General features: G+C 49.7%; 1 protein-coding gene across 1 annotated transcript in view; it reads left to right on the forward strand.

Moving 5' to 3' along the window:
- The window catches only part of TRAPPC10 (trafficking protein particle complex subunit 10), a 1,566,314-nt gene that overhangs the window by 940,567 nt on the left and 603,461 nt on the right, over window positions 1-22,286 (forward strand). Inside the window, exon 14 of the mRNA XM_069635677.1 lies at window positions 3,009-3,523. Coding sequence (XP_069491778.1) covers window positions 3,009-3,523 — 515 coding nt within the window. The remainder of the gene's footprint in view (window positions 1-3,008; window positions 3,524-22,286) is intronic.

The following is a 22,286-nucleotide window of genomic DNA, read 5'->3' on the forward strand; positions in this document are numbered from 1 at the left end:
GCCTTGTGCCCCTTAGCTGAGGGTTGCCCGGGCAAGGCTGCCCTGGAAGGGCCTATGAAATACGGCTGTTCCAGTCACAGGTGTGGAACGGACCAATGAGATATAAACGGGCAGAGCCAGAAACCAAGGACTTCACCCTAGAGAGTGCACACTCTAGATGCAGACCAGCTCAGAAAACTGGGTGGGAGTCCACGAAAAACACAAGATAAACCCACAGAATAACACAAACTAGGCAAAAAACAATTGCAAAAAGCACACCGATTCCTCCACAAAAGCACCTGAAGCCGGTCAAAAACAGATTGAAATCCATGTAAAACTACTCACTGAGCATCAACCAGCCCCTAAGACTGCTCTTAAAGTTGTTTCCTTGCAGGGTGCTTCTAGATTAGTCAGGAAGGCAAGTGATGACTGGCAAAGGGCCACTAGCGTGGATCAGCGGTTATTACGAAGGGCCACCCGGGAGGCCTGGGAATGGCTGCGTGCCACCTGGAAGTGAGTACGGGAGAATATTTAAGGACAGGTGGACTGGTCAACGAAGGGTCGGGGTCTGGGGCTAAGAGAGTTACTCCCGAAAATATCAATGGGCACCCAGAAAGTGGTAAGCCCGAGAGAAACTGGTGTCCCCAGCAGTGGTATGGCGAGGGTTATGCGATTTGAGCACTGGGTTGCATCAGAAACTGGAGATTCGGCGATGAAGACCCATTGTGTTCCGCTACAGGCAGGGTTTCACCTGTTGGACAAGGACAACTAGGGGTTTCTCTCGGGTTGGTTCAGAGCACGGAAAAGGTAAGGATGCTCGGGACACCACTAGGGGCAGTTGGGACTCCTTGACAACTGAAAGCAGTGGCCTGGATCGCTCCATTGCAATGTGGGAGAGACTGAACTGGCAGTCGGATACTAGGGCGGGCTGTTCTCGCAAGAACGGAAACCGAAGTGAGGAGAGTCCACCGGTTTTCAAATGAACTATGCAACACGGGAACGGCAGAGCCACCCGGAAAAGTATTTGTAGGCCAGGCATACTTGTGACCTGAGCAGGGCTACGACCGCCAGTCAGGATGACTCCAATAAAGTGACAATGTGTCTTCCAATCAGAAAATGGTGTTTGTCATAATTATTTGAGGAAACAATGTGTATTGTGATGTATTCCGATGTTTGGGGGATGCAGTAGGGGATAGCCCCACTAGGCAGATGCCTCAGCCTACGCAGGGGGCGCTAAAGGGGCAGCTGGCATAGTGGGCTGCCCCTCTGGCCCCCCCTGCATCAGGCTTGCCTCCCCTCGCCAGGTGGGGGGGCAGAAGGGGCGTGCCCCCAGGGTCTAGGGAGGCACATTAATGGTCCGGGCTGAGAGAGCTAGTCCTCTGCAGCCCAGGCACCAGCAGCCAGCCTCCCTCCCCGACTCAGTTACAGTATGTTGATAATACATGCTACAAATCTCTATTCTTAAGTTCCCTTGGTTCCTAGGTGAATTTTGTCAAAGTTTTAATTTGTTTTCCTGTCGCAGTCAGTTACAAGGGTGGTCCTAGAGAAGGAGGCACGCTGCTGTCTTGCCGCTAGCTGTACCCGCTGGCTGCATGAGACAGGCACTGACACCACTAGAGACAGTTGGGACTCAACTGAATGCAGTGGCCTGGATCGCTCCATTGAAATGATATGGGAGCTACTGAGCTGGCAGCCCGATACCAGGGCTGGCCGTTCTCGCAAGAACGGAAACCGAAGTGAGCAGAGCTCACTGGTTTTAAAATGAACTATGCAACACGGGAATGACAGAGCCACCAGGAAGGCACTGTGCATAAACACACCCTGTACATTATTTCTTTCTGGGTCACCCATATATGAGAAACTGAGTATCCAGACACCTGTGGCTTTGAAATCAGCCATGTAAGCACAGATCACATGCAGTCCACAAAAGTAGTCGGGAGGGGGGGCGTTGGGGTTGCTCACAATGTCAGCCCGGCCGTAAGAGTACAAGCTCACCAAGGAAGTCTGTTGCCAGGGCCTACGGTATGGGCTTTGACACAGTGAGAGTCCCCTTGAGTGCTGTAATGTGTATTGTGTTCCATGGATCACGGCTCAACGCAGGACTCGCTTACACTACGGAATGCTCGGCTTGTTACTCAATTTGCGTTGAAGCCTTCCCTTTTTTACACTTTATCCTGAAATAATGTGCTGCAGTAAATGGGGCTGTGTGAGGACGGAGAGAGTTAAGTGAGTAATGTGGGATTGACATCTTGATGGGCTGAGCTACTCCTTCTCTTGCTTGTTGACTGGAATAAAAGTACTTCTGTCTGCTGTTGACTGATGTATTGTAGATGTGAAGCAGTCACGTAATTGGGGGCGGGAGGAGGTTGACAGGCTCCAGGTACCATGCCTAGTTTAATTTAATAGCCTGGTTTGGAACATACTGTCAGTTATTTCATGATGTTCTAGTAGTAGATGTGAGCCAGGAGGCACCTTATAGCCAACTTAGAATGTGCAACCCTCCTTGTTTGAGAAGGTAAGTGGGATGTTTATTGGTACAGCTTGGGGTGGGTGTCTGCGAAGTGGAGATTGGAAAATGGGGAACAAGTACAGACATTTGGAAGAGCACTGTTTGGTGTGTTGGGTGTGCCTTCACATTAGTCATTCATTGTCCTGCTGGCTGTGGCTTGGAGTGTTTTCTTAATGGGGAAGTGGACGGCAATTGTATTGCTCGTTGTTTTGGAAAAAGGATTGATGGACAAGGGTGCAGACCCAGGAGCAGGATGTGTGAGCTCAGCTAAAATGCCGATATTTTATGGGAAATAGGAGGTGGGAGAGGGAGACGATAAGGGGGGGGGGTCAGGGTGTAGTGCTTAGTCTCCTAGCTGGCTTTGCAAGCCCTGCACCAGTCTAATCTCGCAAAAGCTTCTCACCAAAGGGGAAGGCAAGGACCTGAAGCGACATGCAAGTTTGAATTTCACATTTTTGGGATTTTCCCAATTCTTTCTATCACCTCATCTGAAAATGGCTCTTTTCTGCTCTTGTTTCAGGTTCTAAAGTCATCCTGTCCTTGAACTCTTTTGCACAGTTGAAGAATTTGCATTTTGATCCGGCAAACGCAGTGGTTCATGTTGGTGGGTCCCTGTCAGTTGAGTTGGCTTTACAGAGCCAGATGCCCATGGCTGTGCGGGTTGACCATGTCAGCATCTATGTTCACTTCAGCATCGAGAAGAACAGTTACCGCAAAACAGCTGAGTGGCTGACTAAGCACAAGACGTCCAATGGCATCATCAGTTTCCAAAGCGAGGTTTCTGGCTTCCCCTTTGCCCAGAACAATGTGCCCACCATAGAGTTGTATGAGATGTACGAGAAGAGCCCCTCGGACAGCTCACTCAACACCACAGGTATCATCTGCAGGAACGCTCACATGCTGCTCAGGAGCCAGGAAAGCAACTCTTCCTTGGACCTGCCCTCTGGAGTGTCGCTGGAGGAGAGCGCCAACACTTTAAAGTGTAGCAATGTCACACTGCAACCTGGAGTCAACGTGCTAACATTTAGGACACAGGTATGGGGAGAGCATGTGTGCTTGGTATTTGTACAATGTGTTCACTTCTAGGAATAGAAGTATTCTTACATCTTTGGGCCTCATTACGACTCAGGCGGTAAGGGGTTTTCGGCGGCGTAAACAGCGCCGACCCTTACCGCCTGATTCCGAGGTCCCTTAGCGCCATGGTCCCATGGCGCTAAGGGACCTTGATGTTAATTAGGCCACCGTAATTTACGGTGGCGTAATGAACGCCTTCCCCACTCCCATTATGCCCTATGGGGCAAAAATGGGAATGGGGAAGGGTAAATGGGGATTGGGGACTTACCGCCCCGCCAACCTCGGAATGGGGCGGTAAATCCGCCAACCACCATGGCGTAAACGTAGTTTACGCCATGGTGGTAAAGGTACGACCCAGGCGGTAACTTACCGCCTGGGTCGTAATGAGGCCCTTTGTATTATTCACATGTTGGAACCTTCAGCCACTTGGTGCTAGATAAGACACTGCAGTTTGTTATAGCAGTTTAAAAACAAAAAAAGGCCTAGGGGAAAGGTGTCCAGTTTACCATTTGCTGTGCACCGAGAGGTTTTTCCCAAGGAAGACGCAACTTTTGAAATTTCGTTTTATACCCTGCCAGCCAGTACCAACTTGTACCCAGAAGCTTGCATTTAACTGGTGTTTTCCAAGCTTCTGTTTTGCTTCAGAGGAGGAATACTGCATTGGACCAATAATGTGGGGAGTTTGGGGAGGGAGATTGATGGTTTGTGGGCTGCTTAAGGAGATGGACGTCTCTGATTGGTGGGGGTGTTCTGTAATCCTTTCTAATGCTTATAGGGGCACAGAATGAGGATGGCATTGATGTTTCCTCGACATACGCAAGAATAAAAATTGCAATTATGTTGCACAAAGTGAGTCAGAATCCGAGAAAAGACAGGCAACTTGCAGTACAACTGTAGTCCCAGAGTACTGTGGTCACTGGTGTACTTGGGGCACCGTTGCGCAATGACCTGTTGGGGGGTGCCACCCACCTTGGGAAAGAAGTCCTTTTCTGAAGTCCGAGAGTGCATGTGAAAGAAACATTTTAGTTGCAGTGTGCTCCACTGTGCCTGACCAGAACCAGGAATCTCGCCCTGCTTCCTGTCAGTGTGGTGCATGGAGGCCGACTGCCGGAAGTCCTTCCGGTGAGGAATACCTCTGGGAAGACTTTCAGGAAAAGGTCAAATGTGCTAGCGCAAATTAGAAAGAGCGAGTGACTGGTCGGTGAAGGAGTGTGCTTGTATTTGTGCTGGACTGGCTACCAAGGAGCTAATTTTGGTAGGTGGGCTGTGAGGCGGTGGGGGGGGGACATCATCCATGATAAAGCAAGCATGATGTGCTATTATGTGGCTAGACTGGCATTTTGTGCAAACAGGCTAGCTAGCTATTACTCTTTATGTCATGGGCATCTTATAAAGGAAGAATGATAAGTGTATCGCGGCTAGACTTCCATGTTGGTGCGGTCATTTTGGACAAGTGGGCAGGAGCGATGCTACTCTACTTTTTTTTTTTAATTAAGTTTTACTGTTCCTATACTTTTATATTAAATAGAAACGGTTCCGAAATAGTTTTGTTTTAAAATAAGAGGTTCAAACGTGAACATTCAGTGCACTGCAGTGAACGTTCCCTTAAACTGCCTGTGCATGTGTTTGGGCGATGGGTTTGTGCGTGAGAGGGGGTGGGCCAGTAGGGAACATAGTTCCACAACTTATTTTCGTACACTTCAACCACTGGTTTGGACAGGTTTTCTTATTGTGACATGTCATTTTTAATGCCAGTGCCAACAGGAGTATGTCCTTGCATGGGGATACTGTCCTATATTGCGCAAAGCAAACATGAGTCCTGGCATATAGTGGTGCAGCCATCATTGATATGTATTATGGGTGCAGCCAGCTTGAAAAGGTCTTTATCCTGGTATTTGTTGTGGGTAAAAGCATTGTGAAAAAGTGTTGAGACATATTACCGTGCACTGCTAGTGAGTCAGCTATTGAATTGGAATTACCCTACAAAACCAATTGTACACGGTTTGGGTTTTTATGCAATTTTTGAGTGTGCTGTATAATCGGCCATTTTAATGCATTATTCAAATTTGTATCTCCAGGGGGGCAGAGCACATTTGTGGGAAATGTTTATGCCCCTCCAATAAAACTGGGTGAGCAGTATTGACACATGAACGTTTTCTTAAATGTGTAATTGGTATTTTTGGGCAAAAGCTAACTTTTTTTTTCCACTTGAATTTTATTAAACATTTTTCAACAAAGAAGCAAAGCCATCAACCTTTTATAATCTCAAATGAAACATAGCCGGAAAAAAAACTCACCCATCCACCTCCCCCGCTCTTGTACAACCGAACCCATGAAGGGCATGGAGACTCAATTACCAACCAGACAGGGACCAAACAACCAACCGAAGCTGACAGTGTGGGCTCAACCAAAACGGGAGGAGACGGCAAGCAAACCGATGTTGGAAGGCTTATATGAAGCGAAATTCACACCACACCCCAAATATCTTAGAGTCTCATTGTTTCACAGTCCTAATGAAGCAAAACTACCATCCAATCTTGAAGAAAAGTCTTCATGGTATCGTGGGTTAAAGCTGAGAGTTTCTTATATGTAAATATTGTCCAGAGTTTGGCGAGCCAATCTGATTTGGAGGGCACCAGGCCGCTTTTCCATCTTTGAGCTAGGGCAAGAATCCCTGCCCGCAACATGGCCTGGACCACCCTCAGCAAGGCGGGCACCATCGCCTCCGGGGACAGGATGCCAAAGAGAAGTTCGTGGGGGAGCAGTGGCAGATCACCACCTGAGATCTCTTTAATCCAACTCAGCAGCTCTGACCAATATATCTGTATCGCGGGGCACTCCCACCAAAGATGGAATCATGATCCGCGTTGGCCACAGTTCCTCAGGCAGAGGGGGGGACACACTGGGGTACATCTTAGCAAGTCTCTCTGGTGTGAGGTGCCATGCGTGAAGTATCTTAAAGTTGTGTTCCATCGCTGCTGTGTACAAGGAGCCTGAGAAAAGAGACTTAAAAATAGTAGCCCACGTGGGTTCCTCCTCCACCCCTCCCACTGCTTCTTGAACCCCTGTCTATTCTCGAAATCTGCCGTAATTAAGGCATTATAGGATTTAGAGAGGGAGAGAACCTTCTCGTCTTGGATTCCATAATCACATTTTCAAGAGGCGTTGGGGGGCGAGCAAGGTTGTCAAACCAACAGCTATCTGTTAGAATCCCCTTCACTCGAATGTATTCAAAAATCGACATCGGAGCATTCCCCATAGCTTCCACCAGGCTGTCATAATCAATAAATGCACCCTGTCGAAAGAGTTGAGCTGCCCGTTCTAGGCCCACATCCGACCACTCCTGAGTCCCTTGTAAATTCCTTTTCCCAACTCAAGCGGGGGACCCCACAACAACGACAAAGGGGAGAAAGAGAAGTGTTTCCCCTATCGTCTCTCCACATTTTCCTCAGCACCGACAAGATGGGATGATTTCTCATCTTGCATGCAAGATATTTACGGGGGACCATAAGAGATCCCTCACTTTTGGGGGGTGAGCATGCATGTCTTCAATATACGACCAATAGGTCCTCATATTGTCCCTGGAGTGCTCCAACATTACTCGTAACTGAGCTGCCTTGTAGTAACGCCGAAAGTTAGGGAACCCAAACCCCCAAAAGACCTTAGGGAGTGTTAGGACTTCATACCTAACCCTTGATTTTCTTCCCATTCCAAATGAATCGAAGGACCATCGAGTGAAGGGATTTGAAGAATGAGTCTGGGACAGCGACCGGGAGAGAGGAAAAAAGGTAGAGAAGCCGTGGCAGTATATTCCTCTTAATTGACACCATGCGGCCAAACCAAGAGAGTCATGGCTGCCCACCGCCGCAAATCCAAATTTATCCTGGCAAGGACGGGAGGATAATTTGTTTCAAAGAGGGAGGCGAGGTCCCTCAGGAGAAACCCCAAGTAAGGCGTAGCATTGCGCTCAATTCCAATACCCCCCAACGATTCCTTCCCCTCAACCTCAGCATCTGTTCTGCCCATGGGCATCAAACAAGATTTTGCTAGGTTAATTTTCAACCCAGAAAAAACGCCAAGAGTGAATCAAATTTAGGAGGTTTGGGAGAGAGCTCCGGAGATTGGTGACATATGCTAAGACATCATCCGCGAAAAGTGAAAGCTTAAAGTCGAGGTCTCCACAGCGGATCCCTGTTATCCCTTGGTGGCATCTTATGGCTACAGCGAGAGGCTCCATCACAAGGGCATAGAGAAGGGGCGAGATCGGCCAGCCTTGCCGAGTCCCCCTAGATAGAGCGAACAGAGCTGAGGTCGTCCCATTTACCGCTACTCTAGCTGTAGGGCTGTTATACAAGGTAACAATCCACCTACAAAATCTGACCCCGAACCCCATCTTCTGCAGGACCTTGCTCATATAAACCCACTCAACCCGGTCGAAGGCCTTTTCCGAATCTATTGACAGGAGATCGGCCTCCTTCCCTGTAAGGGCCACCTCGTGCATCAAGTCCAGTGACTTCCTGATGTTATCTCCCCTTTGCATCCCCGAGATGAAACCCACCTGATCCCCATGCACCAACAACGGGAGGAGCTGGGCCAGCCTATTAGCCAGCAATTTGTCTAGAACCTTCACATCCGTGTGGAGCAGGGAAATAGGGCGGTAGGACTGACATTTTTTCAGATCTTTTCCACCCTTAGGGATAACTATGATACGGGGCGAAAACATTGATTGCGGGAGGCAACCAGAGTCCAGAACGGCGTCGAAAAGCTTCGATGAGAACGGGGCCAGTGCTGAGCGAAAGGATTTGTAAAAGAAGACAGTGTACCTGTCATCCCCCGGTTTAGTGCCCATTTTCATCAAACTAATGTGATCAATCGCTTCTTGAGGCGTAACGGGTCTCTCCAATGGATCAGACTTCTCAGGGGGGAGGTGGGGAAGTGGCACAGAGTCAAGAAAACGGTCTAGATCTGGTCCATCCCTAACATATTCTGACCTATACAGACACTCATAATATAAGCGGAACTGCTCTGCTATCTCAGGGGCATCTCTACAGCACACCCCATCCGGGAGGACAAGCAAGTCTACTATCCTACTATTCCTAAGCTCTCGTAGCCTCCAGGCTAAGATTGTATCAGCCTTCTCCCCTTTCTCCATGTATTTTTGCTTAAAGGTTATTTTCCTCTGTTTGCTCAACTAGAAGAGCAGCGAGTTTCGTCTTAAGTTACTGAAGCTCAGCCCACTTGCCCGGGAACATTTGGGATTTAAATTTACGACCTGGTTGAATGGCCTCGATTTTATCTCTAAAGTTTCTCCTCTCTACCCCTCTCCTGCTTCCTCGCTGTCCCCAACCCTATGAGGATACCCGTAATTGTGGCTTTGAAAGCCTCCCAGACCCCCTCCACTCCCACTCCCACTTGCCCATCGTCGTTGATTTCGAAGAATTCTTCTATAGCTAGAATGGACTGGGCCAGCTCTTTGTCCTTTAACAGGAGGTCGTTACATGTCCACCTCCCAGGCCCTGTCGCCCTCCGAGGGATTCCCAATTGAACCTTCGCTAGATCATGGTCAGACCAAGGGGTCACTTCCACCTTCACTTCGGAGATCATTTCATAGAGCGCTTGGTCAACTAAAATATAATCAATTTTAGAAAAGGACGAATGGTTCCAGAAAAAGTATATATGGGGTCCTGACCCTCCCGCACCAAGTGGAATCTATGAGCCCCAGCTCTTCATTAGTGGTCTGGAAAGAAGCTGCCAAGCGCCTCTGCACCCGAGAGTCCACCCTGGCCCGATCAGACTTCCTGTCACGAACTAGATCAAGAGCAATATTAAAATCCCCCCCCCCCACCACAAGAGTCCCCTCAGCAAATGTTATAATTTTGAGTTTAACCTCTGACCAGAAGTGATCCTGGGCCTCATTAGGAGCGTATATGGAGACCAGGGTCACCTTGGAACCCCTAATTTCACCCTTGACCAGTATGTAAGGACCCTCTGGGTCCCTACATTGGGCTCTCGGGGCAAAGTGCGCTTTCGAGGAAACCACTATCGCCACTCCTCTCTTAGCCTCACCCAGTGAGTTTCTTGAAGAAAGAGAAAATCCAGCTTCAACCTATTAAACTCCTTCACAACTATGGACCTCTTATAAGGAGAGTTGAGGCCCCGTGCATTCAGAGAGCCCAGCGTCCGCACATGACTAAATTCAGCCATTGGGAGTGCACAGTTCAAGCCCTGAATCCCCAGGAACACAAGCTCCTTCGAGGGACCTCTCTCTACTGAATCCCCCACAGTCTCCCATCAAAAATACCACCTCCCAGCAAATGGAGACTCCAATCGGTTGATACAGATATTGCCCACAAGAAAAAAAACTTACCTCTCCCCTCCCCCCACTTTCCCGAGCGCCTGGATTCCTTGCGACATAGAACTGGCTGCACGACCAGGCCTCAAAAGCCCACCTCCACCAGGGCAGCTAACAACAAATAAGCTCACAACCTTCTGAGCCCCCAATACAGAAATAGAAGTCAACTGTTATCGCCCCCCCCCCGACTGCACCTCCAGAAAGACCCGCAAAATGCATTGACAACACCTCCCCAAAGGGGATCTGTGAATCAGGGCGCCCCCAAATCAAGCACCCCGCTTCAGCTCCCTTCAGAGCAAAACAAACACATTATCCAGTCAGGTAGCAGACTGCTCTGGAGTGGCCGGAGCCATTCTTCTAAACTTTCTATGGCCCCGAACACGGCGCCTTTCTGCAAAACCATTCGAATCACAAGGGTCAACCACACCCTTTCCTCCGCTCTCTCTCCCAATTCCCGAGGACGAACCTCCCAGAAGTTCGCCAGTCACTCTCTGAATATCGTCCTTCATAACTAGGGAGTACTTGTATCCTTCAACCTCAAACGAGAGTGAAAATGGGTGACCCAGCCTGTATCTGACCCCTTTCGCTTGGAGCCACTTTGTTAAAGAACCGCATTGCTGCCGGCGCGACTGCGTGAGGGCAGCGAGATCTTGGTAAATCGCAACTTTGGAGCCTTCCCAATCAATGGAGCCCTTTCTTCGTGCAAGCTCCAAGATTTTGGCCTTTTCGGAATAATAGTGAAACTTCGCAAGGATTGATCGAGCCCCTCAGGCGTGTGCCCCTGCTCTGTGAGCTCTATCGATTGTCAGCTCACTGGTGTTCCCCTCATCAAACAGCTTACTTATAATCGCTTTGACTACCCTTATAATGTCCACCTACGACTCCCATCCTGCTCGGGAACACCAAGGAACCTCAAGTTACAGCGCCGCTCTGTTTTCCAAGTCATCAAGTTTAAGGGTAACACTCTCTCCTCTCCAGCTCAGATAGCTGCATGTCAAATTGAGCTTCAAGGAGGTCGACTGAGTTTTGATTGGCCTCCAGGGCTTGGACTCGGTCATCAACAGCGACACCTTTTTGTCCAACGAGTCCAGTCTTTTGCTAATGTCCACCCTAAATCCACGTATCTCCTCCAGCAGGGCTGCCATACTTCTGCTCATAGATTGGGCATCCACAGCTTCTGGCTGGCTTCCGGCCTGCATAGTACACCTTTCCCTTACCGTCTCAGAAGAGTACCAGAACCTCTGCAGGGATTGCGTCCAGTCCATCAGAGAGTAGGGGGAGACCCTTGGTACCGCCCCCTCCCAACTGGGCTAGAAAGCGCCCATAAGGAAAGCTGCCACTGGTGCCCTTGCTGGTCTCTGAGGCGGCTCAGGGGAAGCCACGGAACAGGCCTGCCAGCGATCCGGACCCCAAGGCTTGGCTGTAGCTGAAGGATCTCAATTGGTCCAGGGATCGTAGAGATGATCAAACGGACTCCTTCTCTGGTCACCACACGATAAGGCGCACTCTTCCCCGTTCCTCTCGCTGCAAGCTTTCATTGGAGAAACCTGGGTCAGGATCCAGCAGGCGGCTATCCAACCAGCCCTTCCAAGGACTGCCAAGAGGGCCCAGCTCAGCAACAGACAGACGTGATAAGGGGAGATAGCTCTCTAACCCACTTGAGAGAGCGCTAGACCAAGCACTGCAAGTCAGTCACAGAGTAAGATCGCCAGACGGCTCAGATCCTGGGCGTATGGGAGGGCAAAAAAGGGCAGGAAGCCAATGGCAAAGGAAGACCAGCAGTGAGCACTGACCGAGAGGCACAGAGAAAATTAGCGCAGGGACACCTCCAATGCAGTTGACTGGTGTTAGGCAGAAACCTGTGCAGTTCCCTCTGGGACCACTGCAAAAAGTTTAAGTCTACAGGAGTTAGCAGTAAACCCAATTGGTAGCAGTCTGCACCACCCAGATTTACCTGGTAGCTGTGGCTGGGCAGTCAAGACTTCTCTCAAGAAGAGCTAGGCAGTATACAGAGTATTCACAATAGGTCAACCGAACACAGTTAAACAAGCAAACACGGACCAGAGCTTGGTGTAAAAAGAGATATAATTATTTATTTAAACACATCTAGATAAACACACTGGCACTTTGTTTAAGCAGTTCAGAAACCCGATCACTAAACGATATACACTCCCTTAAGTGAATGATAGACAAGGCTTAGAAAAGGCAACACTTATTTCCAGACAGCGGTGAGCGCTTAACTAAGATGACACTCTACTCAAACAGATTAAAAAGGGAGAGAAAAGGCACAGCAAAGATAGAACAGATCCCAACGCTTTCGACAGAACACAGTAAGAGAGAAAAGGCAGGTTAAAAACGTAAAGTCAAAGTTCAGAGGGCCGGACCCACTTTAAGAGGCTCCGGTCGAAATGTGTCCAAGGTCACACGGTTCAAGGTGCACAAAAGTCTCGTAACAGGTTCAAAAAAAGAATTGGACCAAAGAAAGGGACCAATTAGATGGTCAAGGCGGCCAGCCCAGTCCAGAAGGTTAAGGGATTATTATTATTACCTTGTAGCAATCTTTAGAAAGGGAGGCCTGGCGGACACGGTACCTTGAAATGGTGAGAATGCTCCAGCGGGGGCAGTTGTTCCTGGTAGTGGATGCAAGGCGGTGCTTCGTCCAGAGGCAGAGAGGATCTCGACGTAGAGGGAAACAGGAGTCCGTTGCACTACCAGGGCAGAGACCAGCCGCAGAGTTTCTCAATTAAAAGGAGCGGTCCTTTTATTCGCGGTCCGGGGGCAAATGGCTATCCGGCTGCCGTGGTGCAGAGCACGGGCAATTCGACCATGAGTCGTCCGGGGATGCGAAGAAGAAAGCAAACTGGTTGTGCCCACCAGTCAAGGGAAGAAGAATCTCCAGCAGGGAGATCTCCTCTGTCGTTGGGAAGTGGTGAGTCGATCCAGCAGGGCTCCACCGGTGGTATCGTCGTAGCAGGTCGGCTCAGCTTCTCCCTCTTCGGATTTTCAGGTCCTGTGGCGACTTCTGAAGTTCCAGTCCCAAAAGCCCTGCTTTTATGCCGAAAACCCCCATTCACTCAGCCTAGCTGTCACTCACACATGCTAAGTGGTGAGCCGGCCGGCTCACCACTTGGGCCAATCACACAAGAGTGCGACCTGAGTTACCACGGTAACTCAGTCCAGGGTGCCTAAACCCCCTCCTACACCCCCTGTGGTACCCAGACAGAGTGGCACCACTTTTGGAAACTTCTGTGGAGAAGCCCGCCAAAAAGTGGAACAAAGGGCTCGACCTTTGGGTTAGAGTTACAGAGGCGAACACAAACGCCATTTTAAAACCGAGTTTTGGCAGAAAATACCAACCGGTGAATTAATATTAAATAAATAAACCAGCGGTATGTTGGAGACTAATGTGAAAAAGTATAAGCCTTGAACAATGGGAAAAATCCCATAGAGGAATATTCGCAGTCGAATATAACAAGTAGTATCCACTGCCACCAGCCAAAACTCGACGAGGGGGGACAGGACAGCGCCCCCTCGAACAACAGACCGAGGGGCAATCGAATTGCCCCTACCAGTACGTCCATAATATGATGGTTGGTACTGGTTCTTAGTAAATTTGGGACTAGTAAAGCCAATGGTGACTTTACATGCCCTGGGAGACAGTAGTCAGTCCCAGGGTATGGAGTCTATGGTGGGGGTCACCTAGGACACCCCTGTGTTACTGCACGGAGGGTACTGTGTAACACACATAGTAAAAACACATGAGACCCTATGGAGTAAAGGACCCCATAGCCCATAAAACGTATAACATTCAAAGGAACACCACACATCATGTCCAAGAGTGGGAGGAAAAGTCTCGCTCTTGGCAGGAGAAAAAAAAACAAACTCCAGAAATCCAGCAAAGCTGCTGGGGGACTCACTAGGTTAGGAAATTCAGCCTAAACAGAGAATTCTCCCTAACAACTGGTGATCCAAACAGACTCCCTCCCTCTGAGACCCCAGCCTGGAGGGGGGAGAACACACATGCAGCAGATGACCTGAGGGGGGGCGGGGCAGGAACTCTAATGTACCCAGAAAGTAGCTTAAGCTATGGACGTGTTTGCCAAGCTACAGACGCGGAGTATGAAGGGCCAAAGTGGAGAAAATAATGCTAATGATCCTGCAAGACACCGGGCTCACACCCACTATGTCCAGGCTGGGGCATTTCCTTCACTCTGTTGACATGCTGGTGCCTCCATTCCCCGGGGTCCGCCGCAGCAATGAGTACCAGAGTTCTGTTTCCCCGAGGGGGGCTTAAGCCACCAACCTTTACACTGATGGGGAGCGAGGGACAACTCGGCGCTCTTCGTGTGCAGCCAGAAGCTCCTCTCTGCCCCTCTGGTGCAGCCCCTCTGATCAGAAGGGGGCCGTTGCCGCTCTCCCCGTAGCCCGCCTCCTCCAGGGGCTCTGTCACCGGATGCCCTCTGGGGCCTGCCGCCTCAACTCGGATCAAGCGTCAGCTGCGACCCGCCACCGCAAGGGTCCCCGCCTCTGGGGCCTCTACTCAGGCGCCGCCTCCAGGGGATTCCCAGCACCACCAAAGTCCACCGACGACGAGGATCCCTGCAACTGCGCAGTGGCAGGGACGATCCTTTCAAGCCGCCTCCACTGGGATCCCGTGTCGGCAGATGCCGGCCACTGCAGGGATCTCCGGGCCTTCGAGGCCTCCCTGCGGGCGCCGCCTTAGGGGGACATCCAGCCCCACTAATGTTCACTGATTGGTAGGAGCCCTGCAAATGCGCCGCAGCAGGGATGATCTTTTCGTTCCTCCTCGGGGGAGGCAGCCGTCACACAGCCAAAGCACGCCAGGAGCAGCGGGGAGGACACGGACCCCCTCCCCCACCTCGAGGAGAGTGGGGCTGCCGTGACTCCACAGGTGGGAAGTGGCCCATACACCGCTCTCGCCGCTCGCCAAACCAGGTCCAAATTCACTCTTCTCCCTGTTGCGCTCACCAGCCGCCAGGAGTGTTCACACAGCCTCCGGGGGGTGGGTCAGGGGTCATCTCCTATAGGGTTGGGGGGGGGGCTCAGACCCCCATTTTAGGTGCCCTGGGGAGACAAACGGGTAATGCTTTAGTACATCTCGGCACCCCCTAGTGGCTCCCAAAGCTAACTTGATGAATGTTATTTCACAGAGGACTTTTTCTTTTTGTGGCATGGCATTTCTTTTTTTTCGGATCCGTTTTTGTTATTTGGTTACACGCAGAATCAAATATATCCATCATTGGGGGAAAAATAAAAATAAGCATAGGCCAGCAAACCAGACGCTACAGACCCCCAAAATCAAATCCCTGTTGTACCCAGTGCCGTAGCAATTGGGTTAGGTCTAACCAGTCCTGTTGGTGTCAGAGAACCGGCCCGGATCCCGAACTCCTACAGATCTTTTGTCCAAGTAACAAGAGGCAAAGCAGTACAAGAAACAAAGGGGGATCAGTCCAGGAGAGAGCACATACACCAAAAACATAATCTGCGGCCGAGGAAGAGCAGTCATGCTCGTGGGGGTGGTGCAAGAGCCTTGAGTTCTGATTATCTGTCCTACTCAGAGGGGGCATCTATACATCCTTACCCCTTCCTCTCTTTACCGCATACTTGGGAGGTTCTCATTCTCCAGGCTTCCCACGAAGAGGGGTTCCCAGTCTCCAACCCATTGTTTCCCTATAAAGGCCCCCATTCCTCCATAACGGTGGACAGATCATTGCGTCCAAAGTACTTCAGTTTCTCCATCAAATATACCTCCCAGACCTTTCGTAACCAATCGGACAGATCAGGGATGGAGGGTTACCTCAATGTTTGCTCCACGGCTATTCTCCCGAATCGTATAAGGACCTCCCACATTCTCCCGAATCTATACACTTAATAATTGTTCAGAGGATTCCGCAGAGAAAGCGTCAGTGGTTCCATGTGCAGGTCCACCCCTGTTATGTCCTTAATCCAGCTGAACAGTTCAGCCAAAAAACAATTGCACCGTAGGACACAACCACCACATGTTGATAGAGGTCCCGATCTCCCCACATTCCCTGGCGTACATTGGAGAGCTTCCCAGAAACATCTTGGAGATTTATCAAAGGATCCCTGTGCCGCGCATGTAGGAGCTTAAAATGATCTTTCAGCACGTGTGTGGAAAAGTTACCATGGAATGTGACCCTGTATATTTTCTCCCACAGCCCTTGGGGCACCTCGTCTCCCAACACTTAATCCCAGTAGGTATTTAACTTCGGTCTCTCCCCCATCGTGTTCAACACCAGGACTTTATATAGCTTTGAAATAATCCCTTTCCTTGATTGTGTCTTTTCAAGGACCTTCTCAAACGGTGTGAACTCTTGAAGAAACCCTTCATCTTGAGCCCAGAACCAGCCCTTTAAGTCTAAGGTGTTCAAATAGCCCAATGTTCTCCTTCCCCAATGTTTCCTGGACCTCAGTGAAGTACTTACATTTTCCACTGACCAGGAGATGGCCCACCCTCTCCAGACCTATGTCTGACCACATGTGGGGCCTCTTGGCCCCCATTTAGTTAAACCGAAACTGAGCCCCCCACAGCTCACGTAAGGGGTAAGGCATGTGAATAAACCTTTATTCCTCCTGTTTTTTCTCCACAGTAGCCAAAGCACTCCCAGCATTGGATGGTCGCACATCTCCTGAGGTATGGATCTAATGGCAGCAGATTAAAGGTCGCTCGCCTTTTTTGGGTACATAACACAATCTTTCCTGTGTGGCCAGTAGGGCCTCTGATCCTCTGACATGTGTTACATCAGGTTGTGCTGCCTTGTAATAGAAGAAGAAATCTGGCAATCCAAAACCACCCCCTCCCTTGGGAAGCACTAGCAGTCGCCTCGCTGTACAAGCCCTTTTATTCTGCCACACAAAGCTAAAACGTGTTGTAGACCCCCTTAAAAAACCTATCTGGCATCTGTGTGGGGACATCGTAAACAAACATAGCAGATGTGGTAGTATGTTCATTTTAACCACTTTCATTTTCCCCATCCAAGAGATTGTGAGGTTGGACCATCTCTTTAGATCGCTCTTCAATTCCCCTATAAGAAGGTCCTAATTGAGCCTGTGCAAATCCGTGAAGTTCTTTGAGACATTAACACCCAGATAAGTTAGACTCATCCACCAGAGACAGTCCATACCAGTCAAGCGTGGGTCTGGGCGCACTTCCTGGTGTTTCCACCGGGAGCCTAAATACTTGGTGTGGTTAATTTTAAAGCTACCAGAGCACCTTAGCCATCCACTTTTCTCATTTCCTTCAGAGTGCCCCTCGGGTCCATCACAGCACAAAACATCATCTACAAATAAGATCTTAGATTCCACCCCTTCTCGTTCAATGTGTATTCCCAAATTGCCACTGCCACAGGCTCAATCGCCAATAAGACGACGGGACAAAGGGCAACCCTTGGTGCTCTAAATAGTGGGAAGCCCTCTGAGAGAACCCCATTTACTGTCCCCTTGGCTGAAGGCGCTCCATCGTGATGCCACCCAAGCCCTAAAGTGCTCACCAAAACCCACCTCCCTTATAAAGACCCACTCCCCCCGATCTAACTCTTCCTCTGCGTCGAGAGGTCAAATACACCACCCTATTTTGTTTTTGGGCGCAGTATATCCGGTTCAGTCTTCCTAATGTTGTCCGATCCTTGTCTATCTTTTAATAAAATCCACCTGGTCCTTGTGAGTAATCAGCAGAAGAAATGTATCCAGCCTGTTGCCTGGGATCTTGACCCGGACGTTAACATCTGTGTTAAGGAGGGAGATTGAGTCTATATGATCGACACTGTATTGGATCTTTCCCCTCCTTGGGAATGAACATAATAGCACAGAGCTTCCACTGGGAGAGTGGTTTGCCCAGCCGCATCCTGGGCCAACAACGAGCAAAATATTTTTATAAAACCATACTGTATACCCATCCTCTCCTCGTGATTTTCCAATTTCATTCCCTTTATAGTCATTGTGACCTCCCCGTGATGGGAAAGTCCAGCAGGCGAGCACCCTCGGAGGGGGGGGGGTTTGGTATCTCCAGCCCTTTAATGAACACCCTTGTCTTCTCCACATCCTCCTCCCACTCTGATGTATAAAGGTGGGCATAGTACTTCCTAAATTCTTCCACGATGTCCAAGCAGCTTCTGTTAGCTTCACCCACTGCAAATTTTAAGACATTCAGCATACAGGACTGCATCTGTGTCCGGAGGTGCAATGCTAACAACTTGTCAGCCTTTCCCTTACTATTTCTGCTTAAGGCGTTGCAGGGCCCGGTCTGTTTTGTGTCCCTCCACCAGCAGCACTTCTTCCCCAAAGCACTGTAAACAGTGCCCCACCCTTTCCCAAAAGGTCTCCTGGCCCGTGTTGGGGCATTATACTTACACTACCATAAGTCTAACACCTTGGTAGAGTCCCTTCAAGAACAAGTTTCCGATGCTCGTTAATCTGCTTAGAATCACATGCTGTGCATATGGTCTGACATCCAGTGGTAACTGTCATGGGTGCTACTCCCGAGGGGCCAGGACTGGCCCAGCGCCCTCGGAAGCAGACCCATCTTCCACTACTCCGGACCCAGCAGACCCCTACAGGGGCCCTTTGGACCGTGTCCTGGCGCCTTTGGCGCCAGGCTCATGAAGGGTTTCAGTCCCGGCGCCATAGGCGCCGGGCTCATATTGATAAACAGTGTAATAATGCTTGGGTGGACTTACCTGAGGCAGACCATGCTGCATATTTACCCAGAACAAACCAGTCTGGTTGAAGTCCCCAGCCATCAGGGCTGGGAGGAACTATTCCCTCCATTCAGGAACTCTTTTCTTACCTGGGTGGAACCGGTGGAAGAACACACACTGTAAGCACTTCTCTGCTATTTAAACCACGCCCAATGGAAAACACGTGCTTTGTGTTATTCTGCAGCAGCAGCAGGACGCTCACCGAGTCGGCTCCTGCATTCTAGGTCCAGAGTCATCTTCAGCTTCTGCGCAGCAACCTGTGGATGAAGAAAGACACAGAACAATACCTACCAGATCCCGGAATCCAGTCACCGGCAAAACCTGCAAAGAATAAACATAAGGTTAGAAAACTGCAACTCGCTCGCAGCCGCGCCCGCTTACCTGATCCATCCGTGATTGCAATGGAGCTAACCGCGGCCTTCTCTTCGGCAGCTTCTCTGCACCTGAAAGGCAAAGGACATAATTAAAAAGGGGTTCGGGTGAAGGCAGTCGCATTCATCTTAACTTACCAGTTTTTGCACGCGCAATAGCGGCCGCATCAACCTCAGCATCCCGGCACCTGAAAAACAGGAAAAAGACATTATTTGAGGTGCCATTAAAAGCGGCCAACGATCATTATACTTACGTGCATCGGCACGTGCAGTGGCAACGGATATAAAGCCCGCAGCATCCCGGCACCTGAAAACTAGAAAAAGGACATTATTAGAGGTGCCATTAAAAGCGGCCAACGAACATTATACTTACGTGCATCGGCACGTGCAGCGGCAACGGAAAACTACGCCCACAGCATCCCGATGCCTGAAACAAAGGAAAAGGGACATTATTGAGGTGCCCATCTTCTAAAGCCTAAAGACTACAGTATACTTACAGGCATCCGCTCGTGCAGTAACGGCGGCATCGTTCGTCGGCATCCCAGCACCAGTGCCACAACTAAGGACGCAAAAGACTTGAGCCTCAACACTGAACTCATCCAGTGACGTAACTGGAATCCACGCACCCCTGCACCAGACGCAGGATGGAGAGCTCAGCATTTATATGCCTAAGGTGTGAGCTCGCCGAGACAAGTAGAAAGCTAGGCTGTGGGAGAAACTGGCGATTGGTGGGAGAAGGAATCCCATCAAACGGTGATTAACCCTTTTTCTTTCACCTGCAGAAAACTTACCCTGCAAGTCAGACATTCGATAAGAGGAACCCCAGTCCTGAGAGTCGTCCGAGCTCTACGGTTCTCAATTGAAGAAACAATAGCAGCCCAGCCGGGATCAGCGCCTCCGTGGGAATCAGGTGAGCGTTACAGAACGCGAAGCCCACCAATAACCTCCTACCCAGGCGCTATGGAAACTTCCGACACAGACCAACTGGCCCAGTTATTAGGGGAATTAAGAGCTGAAGTTCATGCTGCCCGCCAGGAAACAAATGCCCTTAGGAGGGAATTGATAATATCAAAAGAACGAACTGATGATCTCGCCAGACAGTTATTACAGACACAAGCGGGGCAAACCCCGCTACCTAATTCAGGAGGGAGCTATATCCCAGCGGCTTCAGCCAATCCTGTTCAAATCAACCTACCCGGAAATGTAACATTGGCACCGCCTGAACGCTTCTCTGGTGACCCTAAAAGGTTTGCAGTGTTTATAAATCAATGCCGATTGCACTTTCTTTGTAGACCTGCAGCCTTTCCGACTGACCAGACTAAGGTAGCCTTTGTGCTTTCGTATCTTAGCGGCAGTGCCGCTGATTGGTCGATCCCTCTGGTTACACAGGATGACTCGATCCTTCGTGATTTCCCGACCTTCCAGGCAAATATGGAAAGACTTTTTGCAAGGCATTCCCAGGGGCAGGCCCTGGACAACGAACTCCTTTCCCTACGACAGGGCAATCAAGATCTTTTGGCCTACATTGCATCATTCAATAGGCTAATCGTGGAAACCAGATGGCCTGAGGACAAAAGAATCACGCTTTTTCACCGGGGTTTGCGTGGTGAACTCAGACGTCCTTGCCCAGGTAGTGAATCCTCCTCACAAATGTTCAGAGTACATTGATTTGGTGGTCCAATTGGATCACAGACTACAAAACAAAAAGGCGGATCGATCCAGGTTTGAAACACGAGTGTTCCCTAAGCCTCAAAGTCACACCAAAGGAGTTGAAGCCGTCGAACCTATGCATATTGGGGTTGTAAAGGGTCCCCTAACCCAGAAAGAACGCGACAGGAGACGACAAATGCAACTATGTCTCTATTGTGGAAATTCAGGACATTTTCTTCGAGATTGCCCGGTGAAACCACCTAAGAAGACAGTGGGAGCTTCTGATAAGAGTTCTGAAAAGCCTGAGCCGGGAAACGACCTTGCACGACAAGTGTAGAGGTCCGCTTGCCGAGCGTAAAAACCAGTTCTTTGACCTCGCACTTCATAAGGCCAATGGTCCTCGTAAACCCAGAGCAACCGGATCGTTTGCATGCAATTAAGGCATACATTGATAGCGGAGCAGTTGGAAATTATGTGGACCTCGAATTGGCTTCCAGGATGAACTTACCTCTTTGTCCAAAGGTGGTTAAAGACGTCATTACCACGGTGGATGGGACGGAAATCGCCTCCGGACCAGTGACCCATACCACTACTGAAGTGACGATGCTAGGCCAAGACGGGCATCAGGTGGTAATTGTGTTCGACGTGATCAAGGCTCCTCAATTCCAAGTAATTCTAGGGATTCCTTGGTTGGAGAAACACAATCCTCAGATTGATTGGCGAGCAAAGACGATAAAGTTCCCAGAGTGCACACCAACTTGTTATCCACGACCCAACATTGGCCTAGCGTCAGTATCGGCTGACGGTCCACAATTACCTCTAGAGTATCGAGAGTTCTAAGATGTTTTTCAAAAGGAACAGGCTAACACCTTGCCACCCCACAGATCATACGATTGTCAGATAGATTTGCTACCCGGTGCAACTCCCCCTTGCAGTAGGATTTACGCCCTTACCGAGCCTGAGAACCTTCATCTGCGACAGTATTTAGACCAGTACCTGGCCAATGGCTTTATCCGTCCGTCGAAGTCCCCTGCATCCTCGGCTCTGTTCTTCGTACCAAAAAAAGAAGGTGCCCTCAGAACCTTTATAGATTATCGTGCTCTGAACCAGATAACAGTAAAAAACCGGTACCCCTTACCTCTGATCCCGGAACTCCTTGACCAGGTAAAAAACGCCTGTATTTATACTAAGCTTGATCTCCGGGGAGCTTATCACTTGGTACGGGTCAGGGAAGGAGATGAATGGAAGACGGCCTTTCGCACTAAGTATGGGCTATTTGAATACCAAGTGATGCCCTTTGGACTATGCAATGCACCGGCCGCCTTCCAATATTTTATGAATGATGTCCTCAGAGAGCTCATTGATGTCTGCGTTGTCGTCTACATAGATGACATTCTTGTGTACTCATCTTCAGAAGCTGACCATCGAAATCATGTTAGGGCGGTCCTTGAAAAACTTCGCCAACAAAACTTTTTGCCAAACTCGAAAAATGGGTTTTTCATGTCACTAAGGTCGAATTTTTGGGATTTATTCTGACACCCAAAGGAGTCCACATGGACTCGAGAAAAGTAGACGCTATCCTCAAATGGCCGTCTCCTACTTCCGTGAAAGGC

This window comes from Ambystoma mexicanum, chromosome 7p (assembly GCF_040938575.1).
Source record: "Ambystoma mexicanum isolate Mex_15411 chromosome 7p, UKY_AmexF1_1, whole genome shotgun sequence".
NCBI classification, from domain to species: Eukaryota; Metazoa; Chordata; class Amphibia; order Caudata; family Ambystomatidae; genus Ambystoma; species Ambystoma mexicanum.